General features: G+C 33.7%; 1 protein-coding gene across 2 annotated transcripts in view; it reads right to left on the bottom strand.

The window, feature by feature from the left end:
• LOC150091487 (INO80 complex subunit B) overlaps positions 1 to 18,109 on the bottom strand; it is a 53,929-nt gene that overhangs the window by 3,101 nt on the left and 32,719 nt on the right. The window contains exons 5-8 of one of the 2 annotated variants that reach the window (XM_090384172.1): positions 14,578 to 14,632; positions 9,108 to 9,208; positions 4,376 to 4,438; positions 1,159 to 1,274 (exon numbers count right to left, since the gene is read on the bottom strand). In XM_090384172.1, coding sequence (XP_090240298.1) covers positions 1,159 to 1,274; positions 4,376 to 4,438; positions 9,108 to 9,208; positions 14,578 to 14,632 — 335 coding nt within the window. The remainder of the gene's footprint in view (positions 1 to 1,158; positions 1,275 to 4,375; positions 4,439 to 9,107; positions 9,209 to 14,577; positions 14,633 to 18,109) is intronic. The other variant, XM_090384173.1, reaches the window with a different exon arrangement.

Genomic DNA, 18,109 nt, shown 5'->3' with positions numbered 1-18,109 from the left:
CGTGTTGCTGACAGAGGACGACTAAGATCTACGACTCTTGAAGTAGAGGAAGAGATTTTGGATGTTGTGCATGCCACTCCTGGAATCAGCTCACGCAGAATAGCAATGCAACTGGCTCTTCAACGTTCGACTATTTGGAGAGTGTTGCGAGAACACTAACTGTATCCTTACCATCTGCAACGGGTACAGGCCTTGTCACCAGCAGATTACCCTGCGCGAGTAATGTTCTGCCAGTAGTTCTTGCAGCAGTGTGATACTCGCAGATGAAGCACAGTTCACATGAAACAGAATCCAAAACTTTCACAATCAGCATGCATGGGCTGAGGAAACCCCACATCACCAACAGTGGTTCAGCCTCAACATCTGGGTGGATGTTTTTTGGTGATAAGTTATTTGGGCCCCATGTACTTCCAAACAAACTCACAGGGCAGGTGTACAAGATATTTCGGTTAATAACTCGGGTTAAGCATTTACGGAACTATGTTGATATAAAATATTTTCATTGTCCACATATGAGGAACTCATTCCTGAAGTTATGCCATGTATTTTTGAGATGCCCTGTATAACGCAAGCGCGTATAATTGTCACAGGACAATAGCATTAACGTAGGAGCCAATACCCTCATTTACGCTATTCAATATTAAAATCAAATTGTCTTTAGACAAAATTACAATATATATATGGGGGGGATGAACACTAGAATTTGGAAAGCCCAGAAGAGATTTTCGAGACAGCAGTTGAATTTAGATGCATTGTTAAGCAGCTGTACTCGGTCAGTTTAGTTAGAGTGGGGGGAAACTAGGTTATTTATTATTTATTATTTTTTTTTTTCCCACTATTTACATGGTGCAGTTTATATTTAAATGACCTGTTCAAATTGTTTTCAATAATTCTCTTCTGATACATCACATATCTTCTCACTAAACTGACATTTGGCCCGTCCTGTATTTGTGTGCACTCTTCTGAGCCCACACATGAAAAATGTGCCTTTACATATGTACTGCTGAAATGGTTGGCATCATGCATGTAGACAGTAGTAATAAAGCAATTACTGATTCTTGAAAGTTAACATAATATTTTATTATGTTAACTTCCAAGACAATTCACCTTATAAAAAAAAGATAGGGACATTCAATAAAGTGCTGAAAAGTAACTTACAGCTTTGCAATTTGAGGTGCCATTGGGAATATCATTCCTGAAGGAAAGGACATAGATACTGACATCTGATTATTGATGTAAGTCACTCTGGGAACCTCTGTCTTCTTTACAGGTTTCTAGAAAATTGATTTGATCACACATTAAATAAATTAAATGTTCAAAACAGCAGCATGCATAATAAGAAATAATTTCATCAGGTATTATCAATATTATTTCTTAAAAAATAGTAACAAATTGTAAATCTTGCACAAAACCTTTCTGCATATGAAAACTGTAAAACATTACTGCACATAGGTGAAAAAAGCCTCAATTGTGTACGTACAGAATAAACTAAGTTTGCTACGAAATATATTGATCTCATAATGCAAAGTAAATTACCAAGTTGCCTCAAGATTATCTTTACTTGAAGTGCAATACGAGATCAATGCATCTTGTACAAAATTTTACTATGTACACAACTGAGGCTTTTGGTTCCAAGTTATCCACTGATGAGGTACCAACAAGCAAAATAGCCTACATTTCAAAACTAAGGTAACTCATGGTGGCTTGTTTCACATTACAAGATTAGCAAATTTAACAGTTTGCTCGCTAATTTTGAATATATGGTAAAAACCAATACATTTTCACCTTCAGCAGTATAGATTTATTATGGAGTCTTTAAATTTCATTTGAGAAATAACAAAAATATATTTTTAGTGATATCTGAGTGTGGTGGTGGAAGCTTGCTTCATAAGATCACCAGAAAAAGCTAGTTGGTTTTGGAGACAGAAAGTGACTTAAGTCATTTTCCCTCTTGTTCTGTTTGTAAAAATTGCACTAAAGAAGTTTGACAATAACTAAATTAAATAAGAATACTGCATAAAATACAAAAGAAAGACTGAAGTATTAAGCAGTTTTATATTAAGATATAGCCATAGAATGATTTACTAGTACAATATGCTTTCAAATATTAACATACCTAAGAATTTTGTCTGAGATTTTTTTTTTAGATTGTGACACCATCAACTGATGATGATTGCTTAGAGAAAGATGCTAGCTGGAAAAATGCTAAGTCAAAGTTTTGTTTATAACAATGGCCCTGCTCTCTAGACTTTCCTGTCAAAAGTATTTCCCAAGGTTCATCAGAAAGAGGGGTATACTGAGTTTTGGGTTTTTTTTTTTTTTTTTTAACTGAGAGAATATCCTCTCACACTTGGCATTCTATGACAAGTTGTTAAAATTCCAAGCATGACTTCAGATTTCTCATATTTTAAGTTTCCTTCTGCACCTGGCTGGTGAACTAATCAGTTCCCCAAACTAGGACCATTATATGTTATTTCTTCCTTCTTTGGTAGGTTCGCACAATAAAATTCATAGACCTGATATTGCAAAACATAATTTCTTAATCTTCAATGAGAGATGTACTGGAAACTAGTACACAAAAAAAAAAATTCAAATCTGAAAATGATGGCACTGCCCAATTGACAAAATTTGCACTATCTCAGCATTTGTAAGAATATAATTTTTCAATGGGAATTTATGCACCAAGTAGTCAATTGCAACAATAGAGCATGCCTTCACTTAACAAAAGAATAGAATCTGCTCTTGTTTTCCATAACTATGGCAGCAGAAATGCCTATGACTTTGTCAGAACCATCCTTCTTTAGTAATCAACTTCCAAACTGATAGGGGAAAAAAAGTTAAGAATGCAATATGTAAATTTGTAAAAAAAAAATCTACAAATTTACACATTGCATTCATCAAATGTATCCAGGAGTAATGACCTCAGTAAATAGATGATGCAAATTTTTTTATTCATGCCAGAAGAGGGATAACCTGCCTAGAGGAGTTCATTAATTTGTATTCTTTCAATATTTTCAGCCAAAATCACATCTGGATTAAGGCATGAGCTAGTACTGCTCACTAGTGACTGATCATAGTACTTTTCAAGTTGATAACTTTGAAAAGTGCTCCTATGGCTTTTCTCATAATGTCTGATCTCTTCTTTAAATGGACTTATTGGAGGTTTCCATTGTTCTACTAGTCTATTTAAACATATACCCAAAGACAGCCAACATATAACACTTGCTTCCAAACCTTTTTAACTTTGGTAGCATGCATTAATTGAACTGTTTCAATGTCTGTCTGTCCTTTAGCTAGACACACTGAAATTATCTAATCAGTAGTAAATGTTATAGTAATCTATATATCCACCAAATATTTACCAACTTTTACAGGAAGGCATGCAGCACACAAATTAATGAGATGAAAAGGATGGCTTATGACTCAAGTTCTCAATCTCCTCTTTTAAGCCTATCATAACAGGCTTTAATAGAGAATAAGTAACAGACAATTTTTTTTTAAAAAGGAATCCCACATATGTTCAAAAGATACCTAAAATAGGACCCAGCAGGCACTGAGAGCAAGCTGCTTTCAATTTAACAAGGTTCAAAACAATGGAATATAGCCTGGATTCTCTTTGATTACTGTCATCTATAGCAACTGAAAAATGGGACATTTTTTAAAACCTCAGTACCTCTTCTTTTCCTGTATGTGCAATTTCAGTAACAGTGCCAGCTGTTTTTAATTCTTTATCATTGTACTATACTAAATAAAATAATAATAATAAAATATGAGCAAACACAATACAACACAACATTTCGCACATTTTAAGCAAAACAGGCTAGTGCACCCAATGGCCAGTTCCATAAGCAGAAATTCAAGAATTTTATAAAACTTCTGAATTTAATGGGGAAACTGTTGTTGTAATATTATTTTTTGAAAAAGATGGAGAAAAATTATATTACAATCACCGAGTGTCAATCATAAATCTAGAGTTGGCAGGTATGCATATGTACTTGCCAACTACTGAACTATTTTTACTAAGTAAGTAATTAACACTCAGCTTAATAAATGGAACTTAACATTGTTAAGAAGGAAGCAAGCTCTTTCTAAAAAAATACTCTTTTCCTTTGACAAAATACAGTTAATTTTTATCATAACCTGGAAATGTAAGTTCTATTTTTCCTCAAAGTTAATAAACTATTTATTCCAGAAATTGCAAAAACAAATTTTAATTTTACTCTCAATTTTTTTCATACTTTTTTAAAGTGCACTAATTTTTTGGTCTTTCTAAAAATAACTATTTCCTTCTGCAATGAATGACTGAAGTCTATAGCTTTGATAACAATGAATGGCTATGTCAAAATGGACTATATAATTTAGAAAAACTACATACAATTACCTTAATCCCTTTGATCTTGGCATCAGTCTTCTTCAAAAGCCTTTCAATAGTCTGTTTCTAGACAAATAAAAAAATTAAAAATTTTATTGTTTCTATTTAATCAAATCTTTTAATCCTTTCCCACCTAATATGCTCATGTAATCAAGGAATGCAGCTCTGAATATCATCATGCTGTAAATGCTGTCACAAAAGCAAATACGTAAATACAAACAAGCTGTTATGTTGTGGCTTATAAAGCCCTAACAATGAAGACAGTAGAAGGTAGGGAAAAAATCAACAATCACATTATCATCACTACTCTGCATAAAGTCTATATGATACTTGGATATTTTCTAAATTGTTTAAAATCATACCAGTCATCATTTTGCTTATTAGAGTATTAGCTACCACAGCAATACTGAAAGAAGCTGATTATCTAAGTCTGAGGTTCCCAAACTTTTTCAGTTCATGGTGCTCTTAGTGTCCCAGTAATTTTTTCACCGCACCCCTGGACCAAAAGATATACCCAACACAGTGGTTTTCGACCTTTTAATAATCCGATTCTCTCTGTGTATATATATAATATTAAAAAAATATGTTATATGATAATTATTATAATAATAAACAAAATTACGATTCATAATACAAATTATATATACTTTTGTAATAATTTTATTCTTTATATAGAGGGGTACTAAATAAACAAATTATAGATCACCACAAAATTAAAAAGATACAGTACAATGGATACTGTACACCTTTTCATAATGAAATAAATTTCAAAAAAAAAAAAAAAAACTTTTAAGTAACTTATACCCAAATTACATGGCACCCCTGGAATGTTGAATTCTAAGTACTGTCAAGATGCCACAGGCTGTTCAAGCAGTGAATAACAAAAATGTGAAACCATAAAAGGTTTAAATAAAGACTTTACCATGTGAAGTATTTAATTAGTTTACTGAAATGAGAGGCCAATTACAGCAGAACTCGGATAAGAAGTTTTACAAGGGACTGGAGGTTTAGAACTTCTTATGAGAGGAGAGGAAACTTCTTAGAAGGGAAAATGACCTAAGGGTATGAAATATTAACTACACAAATAAAAATGAAAAGATACACATACATATATTAAAGATTTTATTTTATTTCGTATGATGTGATCAATACACGAAGGAACCAGTTTTTTCTTGCTTCTTTCGTGTATCGTGGCCGGGATATCCAACCAACCGGTTGATTCGGCACCATCGTGATATCCAGCCCGAGGCGGGAATCGAACCCATGACCTTTGGGTTGCCAGGCAGGCATTTTACCTACCCGGCTAGCCCGGTCGGCTATATTAAAGATCATTTTCAAGTACTATTTCAGAATTTATAAATATTTTACTATGCCTATGGGAAACATTTTTAAACCGAGGAATTTAACTGCTTAACAATACTGTTCATTAAACTCATTACCAAGTTGGAAGAATGAACTCCTTTGGAGTTTAAACATACCTTAAAAAGGTCAGAATTACAATAAGTCACAACCTAATAAGACAGAGCAATAATTGACAACTTAGCAGCAAATGCTTCATGTGGTCGACTCTATCCAATTATGGATATCAATGAAAACAATTGTAATATGTCACTTCCATTATATTAAACTGTTTATACTAAAAGGTTTTAGCACTGAAAGCCTCAGACTACTGAATATTCACTAATCAAACAAGTTAGTGCTAAGCATCATTTTAGTTCGTAGTAAAAATCACCAAAGTAGGTGAAATGGCATCTTTCTGTTTTATCTCATATTGTGAATGCCTTCACAATCAGTTGCCCTGATAGTGAAACTACCTCCAATAAGGTAGTTCAATATCGCTTCGACAATAGATTCTCGAATAGGCAACACTTCGCCAGTGGATTTTCGGTAGATACCACCACCCAGGGATGGTTGTATTCGCCGAGGATAAGTAACATTAGTCTTTTCCACTGGCGAAGTGTTGCTTATTTGAGGTAGCGCAATATCAAAGCAACTCATGAAGGCATTCCATTCACGGTATGAGATGTAACAAAAATGATGCCATGTCACCTACTTCGGTGATTTACTATGAACAAAAATGATGCTATGCACTAACTTGTTCAATTACCAAAATGTTTATGCTGTTTTATATTTTTTTAATATAAAAATAAAGAATTTCTATATTTAAAAAACATATTAAGTGGAAAAATGTCATTATAATAATACACTGCATATTGTTTATCACAAACTTTTTATGCCGGAACACTTTTTACCCGGGAAGCTTCTTACATGGGAAAATAATATTTAGGAAATTAATAATATAATAATAAGAGCTGATGTTTTTTGCTTTGTTTTATTGTTAGTTGTTGGCGCATCGGCTTCTGTGGCCATAATGCACCTCCTAAAGTTTTTGCATTTTCTACTCTGATCCAAACCCCAAGGCGGGATTCGAACCTGCAACCTTTGGGTTGCCAGGCACGCACTTTACCCACCCAGCTAGCCTGGTCGGCATAAGAGTTGATAATGGGAATTAAGAAACCAAACCTAGTACAGAGGAAAACTTCTTATCTGGATTCTACTGTATTATTATAGACCCAAACAATCGCAACAACCTAATAATTTGGCTGTGATTTGGATTTCTGTGTTGAAATCTATCTTCAGGCCTGGAATTTGAGTTATAAACTTATTTTAATTTTGGATAAGTGTAACTTTGCTTTAGGATAAGTTTACAACTCTACCATGAAAGGCCAACCTGTGCTGTAGGAGGTACCATGCTATGACACCAGAGAAGTTTGTGTTTATATGGTACAACAGGGTCTCTCCTCCATCATTTTAGTTTGTAGTAAATCACCAAAGTAGGTAAAATGGCATCTTACTGTTATATCTCATATTGTGAATGCTTTCACGAGTTGCCCTGATATTGAAACTACCTCAAATAAGGTAGTTCAATATCACTTCGCCAGTGGATTTTTGGTGGATACCACCACCCAGAGATGGTATCCACCTTGGTACTGCTGCAACACAGGTTGGTCTTCCACAGTAAAATTACAAACTTATCCTAAACCAAAAATTCAGGCCAAAGATGGATTCCAACATAGAAATCCAAAACTTGGCCAATTCATAAATTGTGGAACTGTTTAGGTCTATTGTAATAATTGTCCTCACATTCCAATAAACTAATTATATACTGCACACGGTAAAGTGTCTTTATTAAACCTAGTTTTAATAAAGTAGTAATTTCCAAGTCCTTCTGAAGTTTAATTTGACAAAAACCACTTTGAAAGCAGAAGTTGAAGGGTAGAAAGACATGTCTCTTTACCCTTGAATGAATTGTTTTTCATTATGCTTTACAATTAATATAAAATTTTGTGGTATTGCTTAATTTAAAAAAAAATACCATTCAAGGTTTCGTATGAAAATCTACTAATTTTATGTACATTTTTGTGCCATTTATATTGAAATTTATCGAGAAGTGTTTTCTTATATATATGTTGGGCGATGTATTAATGATATCACAGCATTAACCCAATAAGCAGCCCACCCACAATTTCTATCATTGTATTTTCATCAATATCGGCCACCGACAAAAGTTTGACAACTGCTGTAATAAACAAAATAACTGACTCTATGCTTAACAGCTCTTAGGAAGCTACTCAAGTCATTCCCTTTGTATCTACAAAGGGAATGACTTGAGGGAATAATTCCATTTCTCATTCCCTTTGTAGATACAAAGGGAATGAGAAATGGAATTATCTTTCTATCAAACTGCAACTCAGACTTGTCTAAGTTAAGATTTAGTATAGTTTAAGAAGTTTATGTACAGCTTACCAACTTATAAGTTGAATTTTTATGAGAAAGTTGTTAAATACAAAATCATATCAGCAGGGAATTCTAGAGACAACAGGGAGTCTATGGATTAAAATGTTTGTCAGTACTGTACTAGATATTCCAACAGAATTCTGCACTAACTCACACAAGGCAAAAATACCACTCAACAATAGCTCACAAACAACATTCCTGAATTCATTAAATTCTCGGGCAAGCCAAGATTTGAATTCTAATGTCACATGATTACAGCTGCAGGTTATACATTTTCGATGCATACAGCCTGCAGCTGTTAACACCTCAATATCAAGAGCCTCAAGTAGTTTTCAAAGAAAGCAACAACACTATAAGTACTGGTCTCACTGTCAATCCCCAGCTCAGAATATACTTGATTTAGCCATCTTCTTACTCAATCTCTACAAGGAAGCAGAAACTATAGATCATCATAAATGAAAGCCTAAAATATGTAATCTTCTGAACATTGCTAAGGCAGAAATCAAGTCTTAAATGAGGGAATATTTTTACTTAATGGGTTAAGTTGGGAAGGGGGAATGCCTGTGGCTGCCATTATCCTGGTACTCTAGAATTGTGGGTAAAGTAATCATACAACATTTTTGTTTATAGGAATGTCATCTAGATGCCTATGACTGGCCCATCTTCACCTCTGTTGTTGTTGTTCATTAAAATTCTTCTGGGATATCCCAAAGTGTAATGAACTTGTATTTTCAGCATAAGCCTTTTACTGGATACAGCGAAGTCATCAACCTTAGGAACAGTTGGCAACAGAAAAATAATTCAGTCAAGTGACTTTTAGGGTACAGTCGTAAGCATGTAAACTTTATTCATATAAATAATAATTATAAAAATTCATTTATTCTTTTGATTTCAGAAACCAGTATATACCCGAACAGTAATTTTATAAATAACTCACTTTGTCTTTTTCTCTTTTTTCTTCTGCTTGCTGTTTCCTTTTCTTTGCTCGAATCATTCTTTGCATTATCATTTCCTCAGTCATCTCTTTCTCTGGGCATACTAACAAAAAAAAAAAAAAAAAAAAAAGTTATTTTGAATACATACTTAACACATCTACAAGAGGAGGGGGGGGGGGGGGAATGCTTCTGTTCCAATTTTAAAGATGTGTATAAAAGGTGTTCACTGTGTTTCATTTATCATATGATGAAAGTCAACAGAGTTTAAATTTTCAAATTACTACTTCATCATCATCATGAGCCATTTTCAATCCACTGCAGGATGAAGGCCTCTCCAGCAATCATATGCTGGAGGGTTTGGTCTTTTCCTCTTCACGCTGATCAGATGTCTTGAAGAGAACCAATCTACACGTTCATTGCCACCTAAGTGACGTAACAGGGCTTACCATCGAGAAGGTTTGCATGAGTGGATTTTAAGGAGGCAGGCCAACCGGACTTCTCCTAAATCTTTTGTAATAGAGAGATATTGGATCCATCAGTGTTTTAGGCTGAGTGTCTGATAACACACAGGATACTCATAAAGGATACTCATAACAAAAGTCAAAATATAGAATGTGAGGTCCAATGAATTTAACAAACTATGAAAACTAGGCACCTGTGAGTTATCTGGCTGAGGTGTTTAAGGCTTTGGGTGGCTTGAGCAAACTCAATGCTGATGAGATTCTTCCTCTTGCTCAGACTATACACATGAGGACATAAATTCAAATTTAGGAAGGATGGCTGCAAAACAGATATGTGTAAGATTTGCTTTCAGCCAACATGGTGGTTGATTGTTGGAAAAGGCTTCCATCCGTTGTTGTGGAAGGAGAGTTTGAATAAATTCAAAGAATTAGAAAAACTATTGGAGGGATGAATAGGTAAAATGGAATTTTTTTTCTCTGATGCTGTATAAGCTTGCTCTCTTGCATCATTTGCTACTATTAATACTAAGTAACTTTTTTTTATTTCTCTAACCTCCAAATTCTGCACCACTATGTTCCATGTCAAATATTTCCTCTTTTGTTAGGAGAATCCAGAACCCTACAAGTGCCATGGGTAAAATCCATACTGTTTGTTATTATGGAAGGGTTGAGAAACCAGAAGAAATTTGTTGACATGGAATTTCTGAAGGTTTTAATTTTTAAGAAATACATATGGAGGAAAGTTATTCCACAAAACAGAACTGGAAGGAATAAATAGGCAGTTTTAACTAATATGAAAATCATGTACATTACCCCATTTGGTGAGTATGGGCTTGGCACACCCAGGGTTCTGAGCTAGATATCATCATTCTTCTCTTACTTTGTGATTCCCTTCTATTTCTGACTCTTGTTCTCTCTCTCTCTCTCTCTCTCTCTCTCAGGGTAACTCAGAAATTTGTTTGACTGGTGCAACAAAAGCCTCAGGCTTCCTTCCACCATATGGCTAATGATAATAATAATAATTACTGTATTTGACTTCTATACTATGACTCCCTTCAGTGATGGAGACTAAAAGTTAACCATTAAAACTTGGGCTTATGCTCACCTTAAAAACAACACTGTTAACCAGAGGCCAGCTGTTGCTGATATCTTTTAAAAAACTGTCCTCACTAGAAGGTGAGTCTTTAGCTGCCATCTTTTCAAATGCATTGGAACCATTTCTGTATACAAATCTAAATATATTATGCTATACTGATTACATTGAACTGTTTATCCAAAAACAGACAAAGATCACTGCAGCAAAAACCTCAGATTTTGTTGCAGTGACCACCTAAGTTTATTCCAGCTAAGGCTTGGAATAAACTCATATAAAACTACACAGATGATATTTTACAGAAAGATGATTAAGAACAACATTCTCAACCCCAGTAATGGCTTTGTTTGTTTGTTTGTTTTTAGAGTTTTATGGCGCATTCCCAGTAATGGCCTTTTGGTTGCAAGGGTCAAGGCATATAGAGACCTGTCTTCAAAACCACGTTTTCAAAATACAAAACCAAAAACTTTCACAATCCTGCAATGCTAGAGTTGTTACCTCTCCAGTTTAATCCAGTCTTTGGATCTAAGCATACCATGTTTAGGTTTGAGATCTTGAGATTTGTAATTTCTCCAGTTCATAGAACAGTAGAGAAAAAATAAAATTTACTGTATACTATTAAATGCCTTTTTTTTTTTCAATTTATCTTCACAAAATTATTTAATACCTATATCATGTACAACAATGTTTTAAACTATGGCTTTGACGAGTCTTAATTAGTAAATTAGAAATCTATGCAAGTAAGCAGTAATCACAAAAGAAGTCCTTGTAGTAACTTTTTCCTAAACTTTTAATTTTTAAATGAATTTTAAAAAAAATATATTAAAATAAAATTAATATTATTAAAATTAAGTTTATTTTAATTTTCTAAATTTTTCCTCTTTAAAAATTAATATTAATTTTTAGTCATAATATCTAAAAGATGTATACTTTTATGTGAAAAATTTCAGGATTGCTCTCATCCTCCCACCTAATCATCTTTGGATCATAAGTTCTGAAAAAGTCAAACTCTATATAGCGTACCTGCCAAGAGTGATCCAATACATCCAAAGATGTGCAATCCCCCTCCCTCCCTCCGCCCTTAAACATTATGCCACTGTCATATGGACATCAAACCCCAACATCCTATCTCAAAACATTTCCTATGAACCAATACTGGATCCTGCAGTGGCTTAATAAAAGGGACAAACTACCCACTCAATGCATCTTGTGTGATTCTGTATTTGACATTTCAGTTCACTGCTCCGGATACTAGTGACATTGCAGAAAAATCCCCCACTTCTGAACAAAGCTTGGCCAACTCACAATTACATGTTTCTAGCCAACTCACTTCATCTTGTCAGTGCATTACCTACTTGCCTCTGACAACTCTGCAATGCTAAATTTTAGTACAGAAAGAGACACATAACAGATTCCTTCAGTTTTCAAGGAATTGCATATTCCTCTGAGCCATATGTAACAAATAGGAGAAGGCCACTCAGCTATGAGACAAACTCTTATGCTTAAAAGTGATCACAAAACACTAGTTTGAAATTCTGGATTCCCACACATGCTTGCTGCTGCACCACTAATGAAGACAAACATGCAAGTTTTCACAGACGAATACCATCATTGTGACTGGCATGAGTGCTCAAATGGAACATCCATAACTTTCACAAGGGACTAAACCTGTCTAAATGGCTGTTTTTGTGTTGCATAACCTTTTTTATATCCTTGTACCTATCTGGCTTTTCTTTAACCCAGCAGTAGTAACATATCACCTGACAGGCCCAGAAGGAAAATGTTTAATTCTAGTGACTTACGGGTTAGGGGATTAGTAGTTGTTACTTTTTGTACCTTCTCTTTCTTAGTGTCTTTAGTCTTATATTCATTGCTTTTTTTTTTTTTTTTTTTTCCCTTGTCTGTTTGTAATGTTGTTCACTTTGGGGGCCTCTGAGATGACACAATATCTTTTATATTATTCCATTATGTTCAAACAAGTACAGTTCATCATGTAGTAAAACACAGTTTTTCATCACAATGGCATGTTATCTACTATCCAAAACCATCTCAAAGTTCTCAATGTCTTGAAGGGTTGCCCAAATGTTTTATCAGTGCACAAAAAAAAAAAAAAAAAAAATTGCATAGAAGGGTTGAACAAATGAATTTCAGTATTTTGTGTTTGACCACCATGGTGTGAAGTTGTAAAGTCACAAGGCACATTTACCAAAGTCCACATTTGCAGTGATGGAACTTACAAGTATTAAGGAGAATAACTGGCAAAGGCTTTGCAAAAGCATCTATAACCAAAACAGTATGAGTGCCAAAGTTTAATTACCAACCTTTAGTAGATGAGGCACCATATCAATACTAGCAAACAAGTAAGTATGTCATGGAACAACCCACCTTAAACTGTAGATATCTTTTACCTTAAAATTTTACGATTGGGTAACTTTTTAACATTTTACATATGCAAGATGTTAAGAAATTATCCGTTGTTCCTGAAGAAACAACCTTGCTAGATTGGAATGTAGTTATACTGCACCAGTGACATTACATAGTTACTCATTTCTCTGATCAAATATCAATTCTCATTGGTAATTTTTATGAGATAAGCAGATATGTCACAAGTAATTTTGGTTGGTGTAGTTTCTTCAATCCATCTTTATTGTGTAAATGATTATACAGTTCACTCAAATTATACACAATCAATAGCGGATACTGTTTATTTCAATATAAATATAACTTGTTGACTTTGCTAAGTATTAAATTTTCTCCACATAGACAGAGTGAATTTCAAATGAATACCCTACAGTGCCTTACAACTCGACTTACCAATATGCACAACTTTTTTTCATAAGAATATGAACATCATGTAACCATTCTAATTATTTTTTCTATTAACCTAGAACCACTTTATTTAACAGAAACCTTTCTTAACTTCTTTTTATATCTGAAGCACATCTAAAATTAACTTGCACAATTATAGAAGTATACAAAGTCAGTTTTCTTCAAAATTCAATAAAATTCTGTTTTCTTTATGAACCTGTACCTATAACAACCAATTACCAAGCCCTTCGCTACTTGTTCTCTCTTTTTTCAAACTCATCTCTTCAAGTAGTTGACGAAAACAACACTCACAATAGAGTAAACATCAGTCTTCTCACATGGATATACCATAGCATGCTATGTCAAACACAATGTAATTAAACTGCAAGGTTATGACAGTTTCTTGTTACTATTCAAATTTTTAACTAAGTACAAAGTTTATAAATTGAACCACATTGGTTTACTTGTTATCCTAGCTTAGAAAATGCTAAAGCTGATATATACAGTATACCAATATTACTGTCCATAAATTTTAGAAAATAAATAAATTACTTGGCACAGTACAAACTACAAAAAACAGACAATGTGGAAATGAACTGCTTCCCAATTTTGGAATGACAACCTTATTGGTGGTTGTACTGCTTAACTGCTTAGTCTATCATTACATAACATAATGTAATGTAATATACTGTACTGTATGTATCTATATAAACAAAAAGTAATATATACATTAAAAAGGAATGTATCAAAAATACTATAAGCAGCAGTGTTGACAACAGCAATGTCAAATAACTCCACTTTGATGGCTTCAGTTGCCTGACTATAAATCTGACAACTGAAGTAATAAATTCCAATTTAAAATTATTTGTAAGGCCAAGAAAATCTTTTAGATTACCAATGATACATCACTCTTTTCTGTTCTCAAATAAAAATTAAAATATTAATGCATGATATAACTTAATTATTTACTAAAACTCACCATGCACTAGATTAAGAATAAATTTTCTCCCTCATATTTTTAATATTTTTTATTATAAATTCTGTTAGTTTTATTAAAAATACTGATATAATCTTATATGTAGTAGTCACCATTATTAGCTGTAACCTAACCTGCAGGAGCTGGTTCTTCTTTCTCTTTCTGAGATTTGCTTTCTAGCAAGGCTCTCTGTGAGGAAGTAAAAAAAAAAAAAAAAAGTTTACCAGTTATATAGAAAAATTTCCAGGCATATTGGACTGACATAATATAATAAAAACATATATATTTTGAAAATTATTTATACAATTAACTTAATAAACTTACTGACAATGAAACTAATCTACATCTACCAGTCGTCACTTGGAAGATGCTGCAGTAGTTAAAAAGGTAAAGGCACTGGTTTTAATTTCAGAAGAGGGGACTTTGACAGTTTAAGGTGCTATATGGCATCTATTAATTGGATAGATTGCAGAGTGAGGGTGAATATGTTTGAATTATGGAATACCTTTAAAGCAAAAATCACAAAACCTACAAATGCATACATGCCATTAAGAAAATATTGCAGGAGGAGGATGCCAAAATCAATGAATACAAAGATGGCTGGTCAAATAGAACAGAATATGGTAGCACAGGATATTTACAAAGCAATGAAAAGTACTGAAGCCTACAAGAGCTACAAGTTGATTTGTAATAGTACCACAGATAAGGTTAGAGAGGCCTAGGCCTCTCTGGCCTCTCTCTCTGTATGAGAAAGCATTGACTTGGAGAGCAAAAAAATGGGGACAAGGGATTTTTCATGCATGTGAATACAAGAGAAAAAAAAGTGAATCAGATCAGACCCTTGTACACTGGGTGTGGGAAAGCCTTAGTAAGCCCAGCTGACTTTGCAGATGAATTAAACAGGTACTTTGCATCTGTCTTTATTTTATTTATTTATTTTTTTTTAATGAAAACCCCAAACATGAAAGGTATCAAAACCTATAGTACTTAGTACCGTGCATGGGTTGAAGGAGAAGTATGGGAGGAGGGGGATGCTGGAAACTTTGCTCTAGAGACTAAACATGGGTTTCACCACTTCAAGCCTCCAATCATGCTGAGAAGAGGTTGTGCAAGTGAGACTGAGTCATATGAAATTAGTGATTTCAAAATTACAGATGACTGTTTATTAGAAAAAATTTAACATAAAGGCAAGTAAGGCTCTTAGAATTGATAGCATATACCCAGTAATTTTGGGGAAGGCTGCCAGGGAGTGTATTGAATCATTGAAGTTAATTATGAAGGCAAATGTTCAATAAATCATTGAAAAGAAACCACTGGGCCCTCCTCGACACCTATCTACTGCTCGAAGACTTTATATCGATGTCTGCCGATACTGTAACTTACAAATCCCTTTCTTCTTAATTTTTTTTAAAATTAATTCCACCTAGTATATAAATTACTTTAGGATTGCCATTCTCCACCTCCTTGCATTTTTCTGCATTAAAGCATAGCTGCAACTTTTCTAACCATCCTTGAAGCCTATCCAAGTCATTCTAAAAAAATCCTGATTGGTGCTGATCATTAATCATTCCCCAGTCTGGGGAATTATCTATTAATTACAGTAGGCCCTCGATTTAACAGACTAATTGGGGAAAGGGGTGTCTGCTATAAATCGAATGTATTTTAAAAACATATATTAATAACGAATTTACAATGTACATTATGTATTAAAATGTTATTAAAATGTTATGTACAGTGAGTAATTTATACACACCACCAAAAACATCTGTTAAAAATATAAAAAAAAATTTATGACAGGAACCAAATTTTATTTTAATTAAACACGTCAAAAACTATGCAATGTAACTAATGGAGTGTTTCCACCATTCTTTTTTATTAAAGCTCACACAAAGTTGTTTTCAATGTGAACATTAGTTTTTTCATTTAAATCCATTTTAAGGGGGGAAAAATACTTTAAAATTCTTAAACCCCATTGAATAAAAAAATACAAAAAAACATTAAAAAAAGTTCCATAATATTCAATATTAATATTAACTTAATTGAAAGAATCACAATTTTCAGAGTCAGAAACAACTGTCATTTGGAGGGAGAGGTGTTAATTCCTTGCTGGTAGAGAGTTCTGATGAAACAGGTCCAGTTGATGAAGTGGTCTTGAAGAAATCAAGCTACAGCTGCCTTTAGTTACACCTTGGTGCTGCTTCCTTATTACTGTAGATCGAAATTCTCTAAAATGTTCACAATAAGGAAGCACATCAGGGTCTGATGATGATTTAGTATAATACACAATGTCATCCATATCCATACGTTGTCTTATAACAGACAATTCAGGATGAGGTGCAACCGATTCTTTGTCATCATCATCGTCCTCTTGTTCTCCATGACGAACATTTTCCGCAATCTCTACCTTACAAAAAATTTGATAGCCCAGATCACCTTCATCATTTTCGAGCTACTATTCCACATCATTCTCAGTCTATTTTTGTTGCCGTGATTCAGAAGAGTGTCCCAAAAATTAGACACCTTAACTCCCTCAAAGTCCATTTCAGGTTCTACGTCATACAACAAGAACTTCTACCAAGCATTGGCCATGATCTTCATATCTTTCCACGCAGCTATTAAGTTGAAGATAGCAGATTTGATGTTGTATGCATGTAAATTTTTCAATGTCCTGGTGCCTCTTGTAGCTTCTTCTGTGTCTTCCAAAACAACAAGCACCTCTTTCAAAAACTTCTTATACAACCTCTTACATGCAACGATTACACCTGATTCATCGGCTGTATCAGTGAAGAAGCGTTAGGAGACAGAAAAACACATTTAATTCTCCCATCCCTGCTAACTAACTAACCTCTCAGCATTAGGGTGAGCAGACGAATTATCTAGCAATAAAACAGCCTTTATTTCACGAGAAGGAATTTTCAGCACATCTGACTGATAGTGTCGCACATCAGACAGCACATCTGTCTGATTGTGCGATGCTATCAGATATAAATAGGTTCTAAATTTTGACTTTAGGACAGAAATTTTTTGTCCATTAAATCAAGAGCCTACTGCATATATTAATCATCTGAAAATTTTTATAATCATGCCCTCTATTTGCTTCATTTAAGAAAATTAGAAACAACAACAATCCCAAACCAGTCCTTGGGGAACTCTGAGAATTCATTCTCTGGGACAGTCAAGAGTTTATTCCTTGGAAAAGTAATATTAATATGCACCATTAGCAGATCCTCAGCTGGCACATCTTTCTCTGTTCCACATAAAGCTGGGTTTAATGAAAAATTTTGTCAAAGCTTTAGACAAAGAAAGTGACTGTTTTTAACTACTTAAAGGAAATAATTCCAAAATTGATTAATGCAAAACTCAAAAAAAGGAATCTATTATAATTAATAGACTTGTTTACAAGACATACTACTCATATAAAATAAATATATTATATTCACAATTCACTACACCCATGTCAAATAAAAAAAAATAAAAAAACCATATATTGCAATAAGTAGTTTCATAATTATGATTTGCTCTTTTAGAAATTATTCTTTAATCCATATAGCTTCTTCAGAACCTATGGGAAAATTTTAAAAATTGATGTAGAAAATAAAAGAACCTGTATGATTAAGTGAAGAAGGAAAGAACCTTCTCCCCCATGTACACAGAACGAACTTCACA

Source organism: Mastigoproctus giganteus, chromosome 1 (genome assembly GCF_048544385.1).
Source record: "Mastigoproctus giganteus isolate SK-2022 chromosome 1, ASM4854438v1, whole genome shotgun sequence".
NCBI classification, from domain to species: Eukaryota; Metazoa; Arthropoda; class Arachnida; order Uropygi; family Thelyphonidae; genus Mastigoproctus; species Mastigoproctus giganteus.
Note: the sequence above shows the minus strand (reverse complement) of the source record. Positions and strands in the feature narration are given on the sequence as shown.